General features: G+C 46.1%; 2 protein-coding genes across 3 annotated transcripts; one reads left to right on the top strand and one right to left on the bottom strand.

Moving 5' to 3' along the window:
• Nucleotides 1–1,920: 1,920 nt before the first annotated feature.
• Nucleotides 1,921–6,750, top strand: THRSP (thyroid hormone responsive). 2 transcript variants are annotated; one of them, XM_010365771.2, is made up of 2 exons: nt 1,921–2,405; nt 6,062–6,750. In XM_010365771.2, exon 1 carries the CDS (start codon nt 1,934–1,936, stop codon nt 2,384–2,386), a length of 453 nt encoding a protein of 150 aa, XP_010364073.1. In that variant the 5' UTR covers nt 1,921–1,933; the 3' UTR covers nt 2,387–2,405; nt 6,062–6,750. The 2 variants fall into 2 exon arrangements, with proteins under 2 accessions (XP_010364073.1, XP_030774060.1); XM_030918200.1 differs by having other exon boundaries at nt 1,921–2,373; nt 6,062–6,748.
• Nucleotides 6,751–8,089: 1,339 nt separating this feature from the next.
• Nucleotides 8,090–17,773, bottom strand: NDUFC2 (NADH:ubiquinone oxidoreductase subunit C2). Its single transcript, XM_010365772.1, has 3 exons — nt 17,133–17,773; nt 11,391–11,534; nt 8,090–8,443 (listed from the first exon to the last, which is right to left on the bottom strand). The coding sequence occupies exons 1-3, from the start codon at nt 17,296–17,298 to the stop codon at nt 8,394–8,396; spliced, it is 360 nt and encodes a 119-aa protein (XP_010364074.1). The 5' UTR covers nt 17,299–17,773; the 3' UTR covers nt 8,090–8,393.
• Nucleotides 17,774–19,590: the final 1,817 nt, after the last annotated feature.

Below are 19,590 nucleotides of genomic sequence, written 5' to 3'. Positions count from 1 at the left end.
TTTTTTTTTTTTGAGACAGGATCTTGCTCTGTCACCCAGGCCGGAGTGCAGTGGCGCCATCACAGTTCACTGCAGCCTTAACCTCCCTGGGTTCAAGCAATCCTTCCACCTCCCACCTCCCACCTCAGCCACTTGAGTAGCTGAGACCTCAGACATGTGCCATCACACCCAGCTAATTTTTTTTAATTAATTTTTTGTAGAGATAGGGTCTCATATGTTGTTCACGCTGGTCTCAAACTACTGGGCTCAAATGATCCTCCTGCCTCAACCTTCCAAATTACTGGGATTACAGGCATGAGCCACCATGCCGGGCTGGGAGGTGGAATTTTGTTCAATCTAAAGATAAGCTTTTTCACAGCTCTGGCTGTAGTGGGAGGGAGCAGAGGAGTGAATGATCGTCAGCTGGGAGGGTGCAGAGAGGGCTCCTGCCCTAGGGTGGAGGTGAGGGTGGCTTAGGTGAGGCAACACTGAGGCCCTGTTCAGCCCCACGTCCCCTCCTGTGCTCCCTCCTCCTCTCTCCTCTTCTGCAGGCGTGGGAGGTATCACTATTCAGCAGATTTCACCGGACGCAGTGGAGGGGGCAGGTACCTGAGCCAGAACTCAGAAGGTCTTATTCTCCACCTGACTCTGCCACTAACTTGTTGTGCAACTTTGGGCCTTTCCCCAGGCCTTCATTTTCTTAAATATCTAATAAAAAAATATATAGCAAATGCAGTTTATAAACTACGACAATATGACCATGCAGAGATTATTATCTTCCAAGACTGCTGGTCCAAGGAGAGGTCAATAATAAAGTGGGAGCGTTGCAGCTTGTGGAGCGGCCGGTTAGATTTGGGAGAAGCCTTAGCAATAATCTAGAATCTGCATAGATAATACATCTGAGGATTGGCCTTTGTGGTTTACAAAGCATTTTTTTCCTCTTTTGATCCCAGCCGCTTGTCTGGACTGATGCAAAGCATTTTTATTGGTTTGTCTTACTCAATTCTCACAATACCACCTCAAATTTACAGAGGATATGGATCCGGTTAACTTGTATGACTGTGTAACCTCATGTCAGTCCAGAGCACTGCCTGGAGGGGGGTAGAGGTGGTCCTGGGCTGGAATCCCAGCCCCAGTGGGACCTTGAGCAAGTTACTTTAGCTGTCTGCACCTAAATTTCCTCATTGGCAAAACAGGAATACTGGTGGTTCATACCTGCAATTCCAGCGCTTTGGGAGGCTGAGGTGGAGGATTGCTTTATCCCAGGAGTTCAAAACCAGACTGGGCAACATAGCAAGACCCCATCTCTACAAAAATTAAATAAATAAAACATTTATGAGGGTTGTGGTGAAGATTAAATGAGATCACTCACAAGAAGGCTCAGTGCAGACCCTGATGTGCAGTAGGTGCTCAATAAATATTAGCCAGCAAAAAACAAAAAAATCTCAGCTAGGAAATTGCAGAACTGGGTTTCTGACTCCAACCTCAATATTCCTTGCCCCACATCAAGCTGTTTCACTTCAAATCCTCTCCATTTCACAATGGAGTCACCCTGGGCTGAAGGAGTGAACTGTGTATTGGAAGGCTGCCCTAAGCAGCAAAGAGACAGCTTGGTCTCCAGTGACCTGAAAGAATTATTTATTGCCCTGAGGTCTAGTGTACCAGTTGCCAAAGGGAAAAGCTTCCTTCCAACTGGCTCAGCAAGCTGACAGAGGAAGTGTCGGGTTCTTGCAGGGGCAGTCATGCAGAGCTGGGATGACACGCAGAAGGCTGGCAGACCTATCTCTGGGCAGATGGATCACCTGATACAGATGCTAGAGCCTGAGCCCTGGGATTGGCCCAAAACAGGGCTGTGTTGACCCAACAGCTGAGCACTGGCATCCTGTCAATCTGCCGAGAGCCTAGAAATAGCACGGGGCAGTCTGCTGGGTTCACTGTGTCAGAGGAAGCAACCATGCAGGTGCTAACCAAGCGTTACCCCAAGAACTGCCTGCTGACCGTCATGGACCGGTATTCGGCCGAGGTGCACAACATGGAGCAGGTGGTGATGATCCCGAGCCTTCTGCGGGACGTGCAGCTGAGTGGGCATGGGGGCCAGGCCCAGGCTGAGGCCCCCGATCTCTACACCTACTTCACCATGCTCAAGGCCATCTGTGTGGAGGTGGAACATGGGCTGCTGCCGCGGGAGGAGTGGCAGGCCAAGGTGGCAGGTGGCGAAGCTGAGGAGGCTGAGAATGGAACTGCAGAGACAGAGGAAGTCGAGGATGAGAGTGCCTCAGGAGAGCTGGAACTGGAAGCCCAGTTCCACCTGCACTTCTCCAGCCTCCATCACATCCTTATGCACCTTACCAAGAAAGCCCAGGAGGTGACAAGGAAATACCAGGAAATGACGGGGCAAGTTTGGTAGACCTTGGACACTAGGGAAGGTAATGGTGGCCATGCTGGTGGGTGTCAGAGTCTACCAAGGGACATTCCAGGAGAGCAGAGGGGGCAGTGGTGCAACCCAGTGGGAGAGGAACAGCCTGGCTCTCAGACAGTGCCACTCTTGCATCAGGGTATTGGGACCACAACCTAGGAGGGCCTAAGACTAGGCCTGTGTTACTATCCTTCTGACCTCAAATTGGCAATTGCAATGAAGTGATATGGAAACAGAAGGAAAAGTGGCCTGTGAGGGCGTATCTCATATGCACATACATATGTTTGTGCACGTGTGCATTTATCTGTATGTGAATACTTGCAAATGTGTGAATTGAATGAGTGTGTTCTCATCATTGACTTCGTTAAGCATTTGATTAAAGAGGGGCTGGGCGCGGTGGCTCACGCCAAATCCCAGCACTTTGGGAGGCCAAGGCAGGTGGATTGCCTGAGGTCAGGAGTTCGAGACCAGCCTGGCCAATGTGGTGAAACCCTGTCTCTACTAAAAATACAAAAATTAACTGGGCATGGTGGCAGGCACCTGTAGTCCCAGCTACTCGGGAGGCTGAGGCAGGAGAATGGCGTGAACCCGGGAGGCGGAGGTTGCAGTCAGTCGAGATTGTGCCACTGCACTCCAGCCTGGGCGACAGAGGGAGACTTCATCTCAAAAAAAAAAAAAAAAAAAAAGAAGGAAGAAACTTACCTAGGGCATGCATATTGACTTAAGTGAACATTGTGAATTCCGTGTGTGTGACAGTGTTTCCCAACATTTTTTCAAGTCACAGAACATGGAAAATTATATGGCACTTGGGGATACATAGGTGAGGCTGCTTGCAGTACTCCTACAACAGGCTGGGGGTACTCTGACCATCCCAGGTTGGAACCCACCAAACGGGAAGCCGAGGGACTACTGTCATGGCACTCTAATCCATTCCAGGCAAACCGGAGTGTACAGACATGCCTGTTGGGAAGCCCTGTTGTAGGTACATGTGATTATGTGTTCCAGTCTGAGCCTACATGTCTATGCACAGAGGGGCTGGGGTGGTGAGTGTGGATGAGCAGCAAGCTAGACAAGCAGGTGGTGGCAGAGGGTAGGAGGTGGGAAGGGTTCTTAGCATGGTCATCACTAGTTCACTCATGGATAAAGACTAGTATTAATAGAAATTGGACCACAATACCTGCCAGTTTTGATTCTGTGCCACCTGCCAGCCCTGCTCCCACCAACTGGTCTCATTAGTTGTAAACAACATCCACGTCCATTGCAATCTCAGAACCATCTGATGCAGCTGTGCAGAAAAAGATTCTCATCCCCACTTTACTAGTAAGGAAATTGAAGCCAGAGAGGTGAAGTGACTCACCCAAAGTCACGCAGTAAAGAGACAAAAGTAAGACCGGCCTCAACTTTGAGCTGAGTGTTCTTTCCTCGTACCCACTGTCTGCCATATTGTGTTATCTTCATAATCTGTGTGAAGGCTGCTCTGCAATTATGGGGAATAAATGTGGACCCCCAAACACAGAGTCTATGGAGATCTCTGCTCCAGGCATTTTCTCAGCCGTTTTTCCTTCTTCCACTTCAAACCCAAACTGTCAACCTCAACCCTTCTTCCCTCTCCCCTGGAGGCTCCCCGAGTTACCTCACAGAGGTTGTTGAATTAGACTGGGCTGTGTCAGCAGCTCTGGGTTCACCTTCTGATTCTATCACTAATGAGCTGTGGGGCCTTGGGCAAGCTACTTCATTTCTCTGGGTTTCAGCTTCTTCACTGAGCAATAACAGTGGTAGTAAAACTAACGACTGGCATTTGAATTTTTTTTTTTTTTTTTTTTTGAGGCGGAGTCTCGCTCTGTCGCCCGGACTGGAGTGCAGTGGCCAGATCTCAGCTCACTGCAAGCTCCGCCTCCCGGGTTCACGCCATTCTCCTGCCTCAGCCTCCCGAGTAGCTGGGACTACAGGCGCCCGCCACCTCGCCCGGCTAGTTTTTGTATTTTTAGTAGAGACGGGGTTTAGCCGTGTTAGCCAGGATGGTCTCGATCTCCTGACCTCGTGATCCGCCCGTCTCGGCCTCCCAAAGTGCTGGGATTACAGGCTTGAGCCACCGCGCCCGGCCTGGCATTTGAATATTTTTAAGATCACTTTGCATATCCATTATCTCATGGAATTATCATTCCCCTTTTTGTTTTTTGAGATGGAGTCTCACCCCGTCACCCAGGTTGGAGTGCAATGGTGCCATCCCAGCTCACTGCCACCTCTGCCTCCCAGGTTCGAGAGATTTTCCTCAGCCTCCCAAGTAGCTGGGATTACAGGTGTGTGCCAACACACCTGGCTAATTTTTTTTTAATCTTTAGTAGAGACAGGGTTTCACCATGTTGGCCAGGCTGGTCTTGAACTCCTGACCTCATGACCCACCTGCCTCGGCCTTCCAAAGTGCTAGGATTACAGGCATGAGCCACCACGCCCGGCCTATCATTCCCTTTTGCAGATGAAAAAACCAGAGGCCTGAGAAGTAAAATGAATCCAACATTACTCAGTAAATGACAGAGCCAAGAAATGAACCCTGGCCTAATTAGTCTAATTATTTTCCTCTACAGTGGTGTTCCTTAGAGCCTTAGACTTTTGCAGAGTGGCTCAAAGTGGGAACTGGGCATGGCAGAATGGGTAGAAACCACACTCTGACTCACCAAATAGCTTCAAAGGCCGGAGCAGCAACTCTACACCATAACATTTCAACACACCCTAACCTGATTTTCATTCAGAGGCAATATGGTATAGCAACAGTTAAAAATCTGGGCTCTTGTTCTGGCTCTTCCATTGACTTCTGTATTATCCTAGACAACTTTTATTTTTGAGGTGGAGTCTCACTCTATCGCCAGGCTGGAGTGCAGTGGCACGATCTCGGCTCACTGCAACCTCTGCCTCCCGGGTTCAAGCAATTCTCCTGCCTCAGTCTCTCAAGTAGTTGGGACTACAGGTGCGCACCACCACGCCCAGCTAATTTTTTGTATTTTTAGTAGAGATGGGGTTTCACCATGTTGGCCAAGATGGTCTCAATCTCCTGACCTTGTGATCCTCCACACTCGGCTTCCCAAAGTGCTGGGATTACAGGCGTGAGCCACCGCACCCAACCTCTTTTTTTTTTGAGATGGAGTCTTGCTCTTGTCGTCCAGGCTGGCGTGCAGTGGCACGATCTCGGCTCACCACAACCTCTGCCTCCCAAATTCAAGCAAGTCTCCTGCCTCAACCTCCTGAGGATCTGGGATTACAGGCTCATGCCACCATGCCCAGCTAATTTTTGTACTTTTAGTAGAGATGGGGTTTCACCATGTTGGCCAGACCGGTCTCGAATTCCTGACCTCAAGTGATCCATCCACCTTGGCCTCCCAAAGTGCTGGGATTACAGGCGTGTCATCAAGCCTGGCCCTAGACAACTTATCTTACCTTTCTGCATCTTAGTTTCCCTGTTAGTAAAATATAGCAGAGAAATCAAATGAGTTATTCCTGCTCTGACAACCTAGGATTCTCCTCACAGTGCTGAGGCACTGCCAGTTTTTCATCAGCAACATCAGCATTGAGTTTTTTCATTTTAATTCCTGCTTCAATGGGCATGTGATAGTATCTTAGTTGTTGGAATTGATACTAACTTGGCCTTTTAAAAATTTCTTCACTCCACAGGTCCCTTCACATGATAAAAGGCAGACTCTGATGAGGCCGGCGGAGCAGTTCACCAGCCGATGATGAGAGCAGAAAGGCCTAGACCTGCAGCCAGAAGTGAAGGCGGCTCACTTCTCTGGGATGCTTCTCTAACTCCTGAGCACCAATTCCTGGATTCTAGTCACTGGCTCACCTTTAGAATGTCTGTTGCTATTATTCACTGCTCCCCTCGCTCCTCTTACCAGCTTGGGGAGGTGACCAGGAGGGACTAGACAGTTACCTGTCCTGTGTGGTATGGTGGGAAGAGCGTAGGTGTTGGCATGTGACCAAAATTCACATCCCTCCTCATGGCAGTCATTCAGTGTGTACTTGTGCAAGTTATTTAACCCATTGGAGCCTAAATTCCCTCATCTATAAAATGGGGATAATATTATGTACCTCACAAGTTGATGAAAACTAAACATGATGAAGCAAAAGCACTTGGCATGTGAGGGCTATTAAAATAGCCTGATTTTTTTTTTTTCTCCCTCTTTCTCCTATGTATTTGCTCTGGCCCTTGCTTTTTACCCTCCAGAGCTAAGGGGTAGCAGACAGTCTCTTGGGATGAGTGGTTCACCCTCTTTTACTTGGCGACCACTGATGAGGCCAACAACAAGTGAACTATAAACATATTTATTGCAGAAGTAATTAAAAAATAACAAAACCTTGTATTTGTACATCTTTATTATTTCTAAAGCACTTTCTCCAACCTAATTTGTTTTTACAAGTGGTACTCAAGAAAATAAAGATGGAATTCATTTGATTTTGCCCAGAAACCATCTGCTTATATTTATAAGGCCACCTAATTTGAAATCACATATAGGCCAGGCGCGGTGGCTCACGCCTGTAATCCCAGCACTTGGGGAGGCCGAGGCAGGTGGATCACAAAGTCAAAAGATCGAGACCATCCTGGTCAACATGGTGAAACCTCGTCTCTACTGAAAATATAAAAATTAACTGGGCGTGGTGGCATGCACCTGTAATCCCAGCTACTCAGGAGGCTAAGGCAGGAGAATTGCTTAAACCCAGGAGGTGGAGGTTGCAGTGAGCTGAGATCGCACCACTGCACTCCAGCCTGATGACAGAGCAAGACTATCTCAAAAAAAAAACAACAACAAAAAACATATATACTTTATCTCCAAAACCGAATCTGATTATAAATTCTAAGCTAGGAAACAAAACTTTTGAGACAAGTACTTTTTTTTTTTTTTTGACAGGGTCTCCTTTGTCACCCAGGCTGGAATGTCACCCAGGCTGCAGTGAACTGTGACACAATCACAGTTAACTGCATCCTCGAACTCCAGGGCTCAATAGATCCTCCCATTTCAGCCTCATGAGTAGCGGGGACTACAGGCACGTGCCACCATGCCCGGCTAATTTCTGTATTTTATGTAGAGATAGTGTTTTGCCATGTTGCCCAGGTTGGTCTCAAACTCCTGGGCTCAAGCAATCTACCCTGCCTCAGCCTCTCAAAGTGCTGGGATTCTAGCCATGAGCCACTGCATCACGCCAGGACAAGCATTTGATAAGCCATAAAAAGTAACCTCATTCCAGTTAGGTACAGTCTTTTGCTTCTAATTGCACCAAGCTCCACTGTAGACAGTATTAGCTCCTGAGTCCACTTTCTCCAGGATAATCCACCTAAGAGCAAAGACACCTTTGCAGTGTAAGATTTCTGTTTTCCTTGTCTGGAGTCTCCTCCTTCTAAACCACCTTCTATATCATTATAGACAGAGCTCAGAAATACAAACCTGACTGTATAATTTAAAATGCTTTAATGACTTAATACCTACAGGATGAAGTCAAAATTATTTGGCAAGAGTCACAGAATCCTCCATAATTTGGCTCACTCTAAATTCACTTTGCACTAGGATGGGACAGGCAAACCTTTTCTGAAAGGGCCACACATTAATTAGGCTTTGCAGGCCATAGGTCTCTATCGCAACTACTCAATTCTGCTCTTGTAGCATGGCAGTCGCCATAAACAACATGTAAACAAATGAGCATGGCTGTGTTCCAATAAGACTTTATTGGCAGTGGGCCAGATTTGGCCCATAGGCTGTAGTCTGCTAACTCTAAACTCGAATTCAACCTCATTTTAAAATCTTTCAGATGGGTGAATGGAAACTGACCATTCTCTGATGAACTATTTTTCTTACAACAATAAAAAGAGTCAGAGTATTCATGATAACTATTTTAATTACAAGGTGTCAACACACAGATAAGCATAAGCTTCAACTCTCATTAGAAACATGTTCCATCAAATTCAGAAACAGCAGGTATCAGTGAAACTGGAGCAAGCATTTTGAAGACTTTAACGTACTGGATGGAATTTTTCAAAAATTTCAGCGTATGTTTTCTTCTCTATAAAAGGAAAGATCATAAAAGATTTATTTTAAAAATACGTTTTAAAAATTGTATTTCCTAAAGGAAAATTAACACTCAGTAATCTTACTGATTGAAATCCTGCTGTGGTCTGAATGTTCATGCCCCACCAAAGTTCATAAGTTGAAATGTAACCCCCAAGATGATGATATTACGAGGTTAGGACTTTGGGAGGTGATTAGGTCACAAAGGCTCTATCCTCATGAGTGGGATCGGCTTAGGGGACCTTGTTTGCCTCTTCTACCATGTGAGGACACAGCAAGATAGCATCATCTATGAAGCACAGAGTGGGCCCTTAGCAGACACCAGCTGTGCTGGTACCCTGATCTTGGACTTCCCAGCCTCCAGAATTGCAAGCAATAAATTTCTACTATTTATATATTACCCACTCTATTCTGCAATTATACAGGTGGTAAGAAAAACAAAGTTAAAAAAATTTTTTTTAATTACCCAGTTTAAGGCATTTTGTTATAGTAGGCCAAATGGACTAAGACAAACCCCTAAGAATTTCCTTATTTTCTTGTCCTCGACTATGGCTTGGTAATCACTGAAGGATTTTCTTTCATTGAATGAAGAATAATTTTGGAGGAATCTGTGATGACAACCAAATGGCTGCCAAGAGGGACAAGGTGCTGCCAGGAATAACCTGACTGAAGAGGTGAAGGAAGACATAAACACAGAAGGGCACAGGTCAGCCAGGAGAGGCCAGCAGCCAATGTGGTCAAGCTCTCTGGGCTCCCACTGTCCGTGCATGAGGCTCCTGGCACAACTGCCAGTAATCTGCAGCTCAGAAACAGAATGAGCCCTGCAGCTATATACACTCCTGCAGACACAGTGAACTCATGGAACTATGTCTAAGCAAAGAGCCAGAGGTCTGGGACTGAAGACTGCTCAGTCACTGGGCGTCACTCCTAGTAATCAATATATCCAAGATGACTTCCAGCTCTAACATTTAATGGTTCTGAGTATTATGCATTCCCGATACATCCACTATTCATGCTTTGTGCTAGTCTTTAAGCTCTTCTTTGGCAAAAAAAAGAAGATGTATCTTTCTGATCCACCATAAATATCATATATGTGACTGAAGGCTGTGGGAAAATTAAAGAGTAATAAAATTTTAGAGCTAAATAAGACCTTAGAGATCAGTCTAATGAAATTTAAATGTTTTATATCACACATTTACATTAATAGGAAAGTCTTTTTTTTTTTTTTTTTTTTTTGAGACAGGGTCTCGCTCTGTCACCTAGGCTGGAATGCAGTGGTGTGATCACAGCTCACAGCACCTTGACCTCCCAGGCTCAAGTAATCCTCCTGCCTCAGCCTCCCAAGGAGCTGGGACTATACACATGTGCCACCACACCCAGCTAATTTTTAAGTTTTCTGTAGGGATGAGGTCTCACTATGTTGCTGAGACTGGGGAAAATCTATTTATATGTTTACAAGTTCAAATTTTTTCTATACTCATTCATTTACACATTTAATAAGGTCATGTGTGCCAAACCCCTGGGAGACCAAAAAAAAGTCCTAGTAAGTTAAACTCCCAGCCTACAGAGACTCATATATGTGCACATGTGTTGTGTGTATCTGTGTAAAACACAGGTGAGAAAAGTTATATTACAACTACTAATAGATTAATAGCAGAATACAGATAGAGCACACTGAGGGAATGCCTGACTGTAGCTCAGTGAAAGCTTCACTGAGATAATGAAAGCAGAAATTTGCTAGGTGGATGGGGTGGAAATGGGCAAGAGGAAGAATAACATAGTAGGAAGAAGGTACAACATGTATAAAGCAATATAGGGCAGGCAGACAAAGCAATTCACCAGGCAAATGATGAGTGATGAGGAATGAGGAAGTGTTCCATTACAGTTCATATCCACTATTATGCATAAATGCCTGCTATGTGTAGGCTCTATGCGAGAGGCTGGGAAACAAAGACAAAGCTACAATCCATGAAGAACACAGACGTGTATATCATACGGTAGATAAGAATGTGGGTAAAGTGTTTCTACCAGAGGACAGGCAATTAGCTAAGCTGGAGGAAACGAGCCATCCTAAGGAGTCTGGATTTTATCCACTAGGCAATGGATGACTTATTTTATTTTATTTTATTTTTATTTAATTTAATTTTTTGAGACACAGTCTCGCTGTGACGCCCAGGCTGGAGTGCAATGGAGCGATCTCGGCTCCCTGAAACCTCCGCCTCCCGGGTTCAAGCAATTCTCTTGCCTCAGCTTCCCAAGTAGCTGAGATTACAGGCACGCGCCATCATGGCCGGCTACTTTTTGTATTTCTAGTAGAGACGGGGTTTCACCATGTTGGCCAGGCTGGTCTCAAGTTCCTGACCGCAGGTGACCTGCCCGCCTCGGCCTCCCAAAGTGCTGGGATTACAGGCGTGAGCCACTGCGCCCAGCCGGAAAACTATTTTAAACAGATGTGATCAGATTTGCTGTCACTGGAAATAAGACCAAAGCAAGTGGTGAGTTAACAGGCAAGTGCAACAGTCCGAGCAAGAGATTATCAAGGCCTGAACCAGGGAGAGGAGAGTTCAAAGTTGAGAAATATTTAGGAAGTAGAACTGATAAGACCTGATGATTAATGGGAAGTGAAAGAGAAAGACTTGATAATTCTCAGGCTTCTGGCTTGAGTGTCCAGGTGGACAGTAGTGCCATTCCCTGAAGCAGGACACAGAGAAGCAGGAGGTTTGGGAAGGCAGAGGGGTCATGAGTTTTGTTTGCTGTCCAAAGGAGACAGAGGTAGTCAGGCAAAAACTGGATATATTAATTGAAGAGAATTTTGGTCTATAGACTAAGATGTGGGAGTCAACAGAATTTAGAAGGTACCTAAAGCCATAGACATGGATAAGATTAACCAGGGAAAATAATAATACAGTAAACACAGATTCTCTAAAATTAACTTGAAATACCTTTTTCAGGAAAATCCTCTGGATGTAATTTCATATATCCAAACATTTCACGGTCTCTCACAGCATACATGTAGTCTTCACGTTTTACAAGATAATATCCAACAAAAAAAAAGGCCGTAATATATAGAAGGTGGCGATGCAAACCTGAAATTCAAATGACAAATCCCAAAGAAAGCAAAAATTAGTCAATGTGTATTAAGAGTTACATTTTTGGCTGGACGCAGTGGCTCACACCTGTAATCCCAGCACTTTGGGAGGCCGAGACGGGTGGATCACCTGAGGTCAGGAGTTCGAGACCAGCCTGGCCAACATGGTGAAACCCTGTCTCTATTAAAAATACAAAATTTGGCTGGGGGTGGTGGCGGGTGCCTGTAGTCCCAGCTACTTGGGAGGCTGAGGCAGGAGAATCATTGGAACCTGGGAGGCAGAGGTTGCAGTGAGCTGAGATTGCGCCACTACACTTCAGCCTGGGTGACAAAGCGCCTGGCCTGTTATGGTATTTATTAAAAAATAAAAATAAAAAAAGCGCTGGGCTCATGCCTGTAATCCCAACACTTTGGGAGGCCAAGGCGGGTGGATCACCTGAGGTCAGGAGTTCAAGACCAGCCTGGCCAACATGGTGAAACCCCGTCTCTACTAAAAATACAAAAATTAGCCGAGCATGGTAGCACACACCTGTAGTACCAGCTACTCAGGAGGCTGAGGCTGGAGAATCGCCTGAACCTGGGAGGTGGACAATGCAGTGAGCCAAGATGGTACCACTGAACTCTAGCCTGGATGACAGAATGAGACTCTGTCTCAAAAAAAAAAAAAAAAAAAAAAAGACCTATCCTATCTTTCTCATAGTAGTAGCATATAAAACAAGACATATGCATGTAAAAGTATTTTGGAAAAGGTATAAAACAATAAAAATGAAAAATATTCCTATGTTCTAGAACTGGACAGAGCACTCTCTCTTACCCCAAACAGCCACTGCTTTCCCTAATGGGCTACCCACCATATAGCAAACCAAAGAGTGCATGTTCTCCCATGTGCCACTGGACTGCTGAGACACAGAACCAGACTCTCTCTACGCTGACCCGTGTTCCTCACAGAAAAACTCCATAAGTGTTTGAGATGATGATGTCGGCTTCCCAGCCCTAAAGGCATGGCTTGGCCTCTTCCCAAGGCCCCGTTTTTCTAACCTCTCTCCTCATTCTCTCTGAGTGGTCTACCTCTCACTACCCGCACACCCCGTCTACAATCATCTTCCCATTCTTTACTCGGTGAGTCTAACCCCGGCAGCTATTGTGCTCTTTGAAGAACATCATACATTACTGATATATTAAACTAGAGATCAATAAATATTTAATTTTGTGGGCTATACTTAGAATACCAACTGACTCTAAATTTAGGGCACATTAAGTGGTAACCAGCAAGAAGGTTAAGTTTAAAAAAAACAGATGATGAGAAAAACTTATTAAAAAATTCTATTTATTGATAGTACAGAGGTTGACTACAGTTAACAATAATTTGTTGTATAGTTCAAAATTGCTGGAGGAGAGGAATTTGAATGTTCCCAACATAAAGAAGGGGTGAATGCTTGGGGTGATGAATGGCCCGTTTGCCCCAGTTTCAACATTACACATTGTATGCACGTATCAAAATACCACATGTACCCCCAAAATATGTACAACTTATTTTTAAAGTCTTATTCTTAAAAAATTCTTTTTAACATTTCCTGCTAATTTGAAAAAGAGCTACACAATTTTATTTCATTGATAGAAATTCATTATTAGGAGACGTATTCATTATTATGAGACAGAATCTTGCTCTGTCACTTAGGCTGGAATACAGAGGCATGATCACACTCACTGCAGCCTCAACCTCCCAGGCTCGAGTGATCCTCTTACTTCAGCCTCCCAGGTAGCTGGGATCACAGGTGCATACCACCATATCCAGATAGCTTAAAAAAATTTCTTTTGTAGAGACAAAGTTTTCCTATGTTGCCCAGGCTGGTGTTGAAACCAAACAATCCTCCCATCTCAGCCTTCCAAAGTGTTGGGATTACAGGTGTGAGCCACGGTGTCCAGCCAGAATATCCCATTACTCACAGAATGCCAGGTACTCTCCAGGGCTGTAGTCTGAAAATCTACCATATCTCTTTCACCACACCTCCAACTCTCTTAGAAACAACATTTATGTGATACACACCCTACATGCACAAACTTGTACCACAATTTGTCTTTTTAATGGATATGGCCATCTGGTCTGTAAACCTTTGGAGGATTAGGACCATGTTTTATATTCCTTGTAATCTACATATAGTTATTCACTCAATACTACTTTTTTTTTTTTTTTTTTTAGATGGAGTCTCAGTCTGTCGCCCAGGCTGGAGTGCAATGGCGCAATCTCGGCTCACTGCGATCTCCGCCTCCCAGGTTCAAGCAATTCTCCAGCCTCAGCCTCCCGAGTAGCTGGGATTACTGGCATGTGCCGCCACACCTGGCTAATTTGGGGGTTTCACCATATTGGTCAGGCTGGTCTTGAACTCTTGACCTCAGGTGATCCACCTGCCTCAGCCTCCCGAAGTACTGGGATTACAGGCATGAGCCACTACACCTGGCCTCACTCAATACTTATTGAACACCTACTATAGATATCAGACACTGACCTAGATAAATACAATATGCATTCAGTAAATGCTGCTGAGGACAACCATTTCAATAAAGTCCTAGGATCTAAATCTTCCAAAGCAATGTAGGGAAGCTCTGGGAGCTCAGGAAGTCTGATCCCTACTCCTGGGCTAAGCAGTTTATATTCATTATCTCATCTAGTTCTGAGATAGGGAATTTCCCCAGAATCAAATGACTAGTGGGGTGGAGGTGGTGTCAAACCCCAAAGCATACGCTCTTAACTGCTGTACTCTTCTGTCTCCCAGAAAGGCACAAACTGCTAAACTAACAACAATGAGATTAAGTGGTGCATACGTCACATTTCAGTCAACCTTTACCTCCTCTACAGCATTCTCCCTCCCATCTGTATCTCCTTTGTGCTCCTAAAGTGCTTTCTGCTCACCCACCTCTATCAAAACATGTATCTATCATACCAAGATCAGCAACAGACTGTTTGTTTGTCTCCCTGATTTCACTAGGAGCTCCATAGGGCACATAACAGAGAAACAGTTCAATAAGGCCAGGCACAGTGGCTCACACTTATAACCCCAGCACTCTGGGAGGCTGAGGTGGCAGGATCACTTGAGGCCAGAAGTTCGAGACCAGTCTGGCCAAGATGGCAAGACCCCATCTCTACAAAAAATTTAAAAATTGGCCAGGCCTGGTGGTATGCACCTGTAGTCCCAGCTACTCAGAAGGCTAAGATAGGAGGATCGCCTGAGCCCAGAGGTCGAGGCTGCAGTTACCCATGATTGCACCACTGCCCTCTACCCTGGGTGACAAGTGAGATCCTGTCTCAAAAAAAAAAAGGGGGGGGGGTTCAGTAAATGAACAAATTACAAATATATGGTAAACTGTTTCCATAACAAGAGCTAAGGAAGGGGAACTCTGTCCAGCACTTTTTACATGTCAGACATTTTACCTATAGAATCTCACTCAATTCTCACAACAAATATGCAAAAATTAATTATTCTTATTTTACAGATGAGGAAACTTTGGCTCTGATCGACCTGACCATGTAACTTGCCCAAACTGACACAGCTGGAAAGCAGTCAAGCAAGTCTGTTTATTTATTTATTTATTGGAGACAAGGTCTCAACTTTGTTGCCCAGACTGTAGTGCAGTGGTACAATCACGGCTTGCTGCAGCCTCAACTTCCTAGGCTCAAGTGATTCTCCTCCCTTAGCTCCTGAGTACCTGGGACTACAAGTGCACATCACCATGCCTAGCTAATTTCTTACATTTTTTGTAGAGACAGGGTCTCACTATGTTGCCCAGGCTGGTCTTGAACTCCTGGCCTCAAGAGATCTTCCTGCCTTGGTCTCCCAAAGTGCTGAGATTACAGGTGTGAACCACTGTGCCTGTGCCTGGTGAGCAAGTCTGTTTAGTTCCAAAGTGGAGCTCTTTTCATTACACCAAGTGACAGTCTTGGGCGAGTGTGAAGTGGTGATGAAAAGGGAAAGCCTTGAGTCCTCAGAGGCATAAATGGACAAAGATCACTCCTTTCTGAAGTGAGGAGTCATGTCCAAGGGAGGAGTCATGCCCAAGGGAGATAGGATTTCAATACTGTTTGAGCACTGGAAATGCTGGGATTTGATGGGCTGGGAGCTGACCTTCAGGCATGACATACAGCTGTAAGAAGGCAAAAGATGTACAAGTGTGGTGACTCCTAATTGCCTGAACCATTGCCTGAGCTTTTTTCCTGATTGTGCTTCTTGGCTCCAATCAATGCCTCACATTGCTGACAAAGATGACTTTTCAAAATACAGAGCTCATCACTGTACCCCCGCAGCTCTCAAAAGCTTACAAAGTTCCTGGCTGGCTAGAAAATAAATTGCCAAGCTGTGCTAAAATCTCCCTTGTAGTTTTATTACTCTAAACCTGAACACTCACTCAATCATTAAACAGCCTCCATTCAGAGGTCCTTGTCCCCATTGGCTCCCACTAGCCCCATGGGCCTAGAAAGCTGTCTGTCTCTCAGCCCTGCCTGATAATCAAAGTTAACTTCAAAGACCCCTCTTCCAAAGTTCCTCTCCTCTTTTCCCTCTGGAAATCCATAGAGCTTAGCAAAGCTACTGTGGTGGTTATTATCAGAATAGTCAGTGTCTCTGATGGGATTACAGCACACTGGTTTAGAGCCTCCTATTCAAACAGTGGTCCTCAGATCAGCAGCAGCAGTGTTTGAGCACTTGTTGGTAACATCAAGTTCCTCCCCAGATCTCATGAATCAGAATCCGCATTTTTTTTTTTTTTTTTTTTGAGACAGGGTCTCACTTTGTTGCCCAGGCTGGGGTGCAATGGAGCAATCTCGGGTTACTGCAACCTCTGCCTTCCAGGCTCAAACGACCCTCCTGCCTCAGCCTCCCTCAGCCTGGGACCACAGGCATGCACCACCACGCCCGGCTAACTTTTTTAGTTTTTTGTAGAGACTGGCTTTCGCCCTGTTGCCGAGGCTGGTATCTAGTTCCTGAGCTCAAGCGATCCGCCCGCCACGGCCTCCCAAGGCACTGGGATTACAGGTGTGAGCCACCGCGCCCAGTCCAGAATCCGATTTTAACAAGACACCTATGCTACTCGTATGCACATTAAGTTTGAGAAGCACCTGTGTCCCATATCCATTCAGAGGTCAAAAAAAAAAAGCTCTGCTACTTAATAGCCATATGACCTTGGGCAAGCTGCTGTTAACCTGTTAGGCTCGGTTTCCTCGTTGTGAATAATACATGCCTAATAAAGTGTTTTAAGGCCTAAATGCTATCAATAATGCCCATAGTGTGAGTAGTGCGTGGCATGGAGCCACGGCTCATTTGTGCACACAGTACAACACGAACTGAGAAGAGTAGTCCCGGGTCCTTCACAGTCTCAGTTCGGGCTTCACTGCACCTCAGTTTCTTCAAGTGCCAAATGACACACTGGCTCTGCTCGATTCTAAAGAGCTAACGGGGCGCGGACCGCCCGGGAAGGCGAGCTGGGGTCAGCTAGGCAACAAGGCACGGAAAAGCAGAGCACCTCAGGAGGGCCTACGGCGGGGCAGGTCTGCAGCCCTGCGACCCCCTCTCCTCCCAGCCGATCCCGCCCGCGCAGCACTCACCAGCCGACACTACCGGCCTCCGCCGGATCACGTTATCAACCAGGCCAGTGCAGTATCCCAAGAAGCCGATGTAGAGAAGCCGCGGGTCGGTCAGCTTGGGCGGGGGCAGGCTCCGGGACTCATCCGGCAGAAACCGTAAGGGCTCTGGGTTCCGCCGTGAGATCATCTTGACGCCGTTCCCACTTGAGGCCTGGTCTCAGACCACGAACTACAAAGACGACCACCACGACCACTACCCGGGACTAAGGAGTCAGCTTTCTCCTCCTCCTCTGCGCGCCGGACTCAAGGCCACGGCGCAGCGCTGTGCAGCGCCCAAAAGCTTCCCGGTGCGTGCTGCTGCAGGAACCCTGCACGCAAAGTTCCGGACTACTAGGTGTCAATTTGCTCGTCCGCCCGCGCTAATTGTCTGGTGGGAGTGGGTTTCACGGGCCTGGTAACGCGTGGTGGAGGAGTACCCCAAACGAGCCAAACTGGGCGAAGTCTAGGAGACACTGATTTTCTTTTCTGCCAACTTCCGCACCCAGAATTGCCTCTCCCTCCCCTGCCTCTTCTAGAAAGATTTATCTTTTCATCCAATGCCCACAAATGAGCATGATGCATAGTTTTGAGAAACGTAATTACTTAAAACTCCATAAAAGCTAGTTTTCGTTTTCTGAGTTTTCAGCCGCTCATTCGCATAGACACATCCTCCAAAGGCTAAAATTAAGGTCTGGTCAGCAACAAAAGAATTTAGAGAAGCCCAGGACTGGATCGTTGTAGTCTTTTCTTGAAATTCAGATTTGGAGGCAGCACCCTAAAATGTTTCACCTCTGGGTCTTCACGTCCTTGCACATGGCTGAGTGAGGAGATTTTCCCTAAAGGTTTGAGTAATGAGGCCAGGTGCCGTCACTCAGGCCTGTAATCCCATCACTTTGGGAGGTGGAGGCTGGTGGATCACCTGAAGGTCAGGAGTTCAAGACCAGCTTGACCAACATGGTGAAACCCCATCTCTATGAAAAATACAAAAAATTAGCCGGGCGTGGTGGCAGATGCCTGTAGTCCCAGCTACTCGGGAGGCTGAGGCAGGAGAATGGCGTGAACCCGGGAGGCGGAGCTTGCAGTGAGCAGAGATCAGCCACTGCACTCCAGCCTGGGTGACAGAGCAAGACTCCATCTCAAAAAAAGAAAAAAAAAAAAAAAAAAAGGTTTGAGTAATGAAAGAAGGAATTTATAATTCTATTAAGCAATTTTCCAGTCTCTGCTGTCAGGCCTCTGAGCCGAACGAAGCTCAGCCATTGTAACCCCTGTGATTTGCACATATGCGTTCAGATGGCCTGCAGGAGCCAAGAAGTCTGGGGCAGCCAAAAACCCACAAAAGAAGTAAAACAGCCAGTTCCAGCCTTAACTGATTAACCAACATTACACCATTCCACCATTGTGACTTGTCCCTGCCCTACCTTAACTGATCAATAGTCATTGTGACATTCTTCTTCTGGACAATAAGTCTTATGATTTCCCCATCATATACCTTGTGATCCCCTCCTCTGCTAACAATAGATAACCTCCTTTTACTGTACTTTTCCTTTACCTACCCAAATCCTATAAAGCAACCCCTTCCCCATCTCCCTTCGTTGATACTCAGCCCACTGGTGCCCAAGTGAATAAACAACCTTGTTGCTCCCACAAAGCCTGTTGGTGGTCTCTTCACATGGATGCACTTGACATTTGGTGCTGTGACTTGGATCGGGGGACCTCTCTTGGGAGATCAATCCCCTGTCCTCCCACTCTTTGCTCTGTGAGGAGGATCCGCCTACTACCTCAAGTCCTCAGATCAGCCCAAGGAACATCTCACCAATTTTAAATCCGGTAAGTGGCCTCTTTCTACTCTCTTATCCAACCTCTCTTGCTATCCCTCAACATCTTTCTCCTTTCAATTTCGGTGCCACCCTTCAATCTCTCCCTTCCCTTAATTTCGGTTCCCTTTCTGGTAGAGACAGAGGAGACACGTTTTATCTGTGGACCCAAAACTTTGGTGCTGCTCATGGACTCAGGAAGACAGTCTTCCCTTGTGTTTAATCACTGCAGGAACGCCTGCCTGATTATTCACCCACATTTCAGAGGTGTTCTATCACTGCGGGGATGCCTGCCTTGATCTTCCTTCCACCTTGGTAGCAAGTACCACCTCCCCTGGGTGGCAAGTACCACACCCCCCCGCCCCATGTCTCTACCTCTTTTCTTTAAATTTACCTTTTTACTATGGGCAACCTTCTGCCCTCCATTCCTTCTTCTTGGCCCTTAGCCTGTGTTCTTAAAAACTTAAAACCTCTTCAACTCTCACCTAACCTAAAATCTAAGCATCTTATTTTCTTCTGCAACACCGCTTGGCCCCAATACAAACTTGATAATGGCTCTAAATGGCCAGAAAAGAGCACTTTTGATTTCTCCATCCTACAAGATCTAGATAATTTTTGTCATAAAA

The sequence above is a fragment of the Rhinopithecus roxellana genome, chromosome 15, assembly GCF_007565055.1.
Source record: "Rhinopithecus roxellana isolate Shanxi Qingling chromosome 15, ASM756505v1, whole genome shotgun sequence".
In the NCBI taxonomy this organism is placed as follows: Eukaryota; Metazoa; Chordata; class Mammalia; order Primates; family Cercopithecidae; genus Rhinopithecus; species Rhinopithecus roxellana.
This window is presented reverse-complemented; position numbering and strand designations above follow the sequence as displayed.

What these genes read in the sequence shown, in the direction of transcription:
- THRSP (XM_030918200.1), top strand. Translation starts at nt 1,934, where the DNA reads ATGCAGGTGCTAACCAAGCGTTACCCCAAGAACTGCCTGCTGACCGTC. An exon ending in AAATACCAGGAAATGACGGG is followed by an intron (nt 2,374 to 6,061) that starts GCAAGTTTGGTA and finishes TTCACTCCACAG; the next exon opens with GTCCCTTCACATGATAAAAG.
- NDUFC2 (XM_010365772.1), bottom strand. Translation starts at nt 17,298, where the DNA reads ATGATCTCACGGCGGAACCCAGAGCCCTTACGGTTTCTGCCGGATGAG. An exon ending in GAGGCCGGTAGTGTCGGCTG is followed by an intron (nt 11,535 to 17,132) that starts GTGAGTGCTGCG and finishes TTTGAATTTCAG; the next exon opens with GTTTGCATCGCCACCTTCTA. An exon ending in AGAGGATTTTCCTGAAAAAG is followed by an intron (nt 8,444 to 11,390) that starts GTATTTCAAGTT and finishes TTCCTTTTATAG; the next exon opens with AGAAGAAAACATACGCTGAA.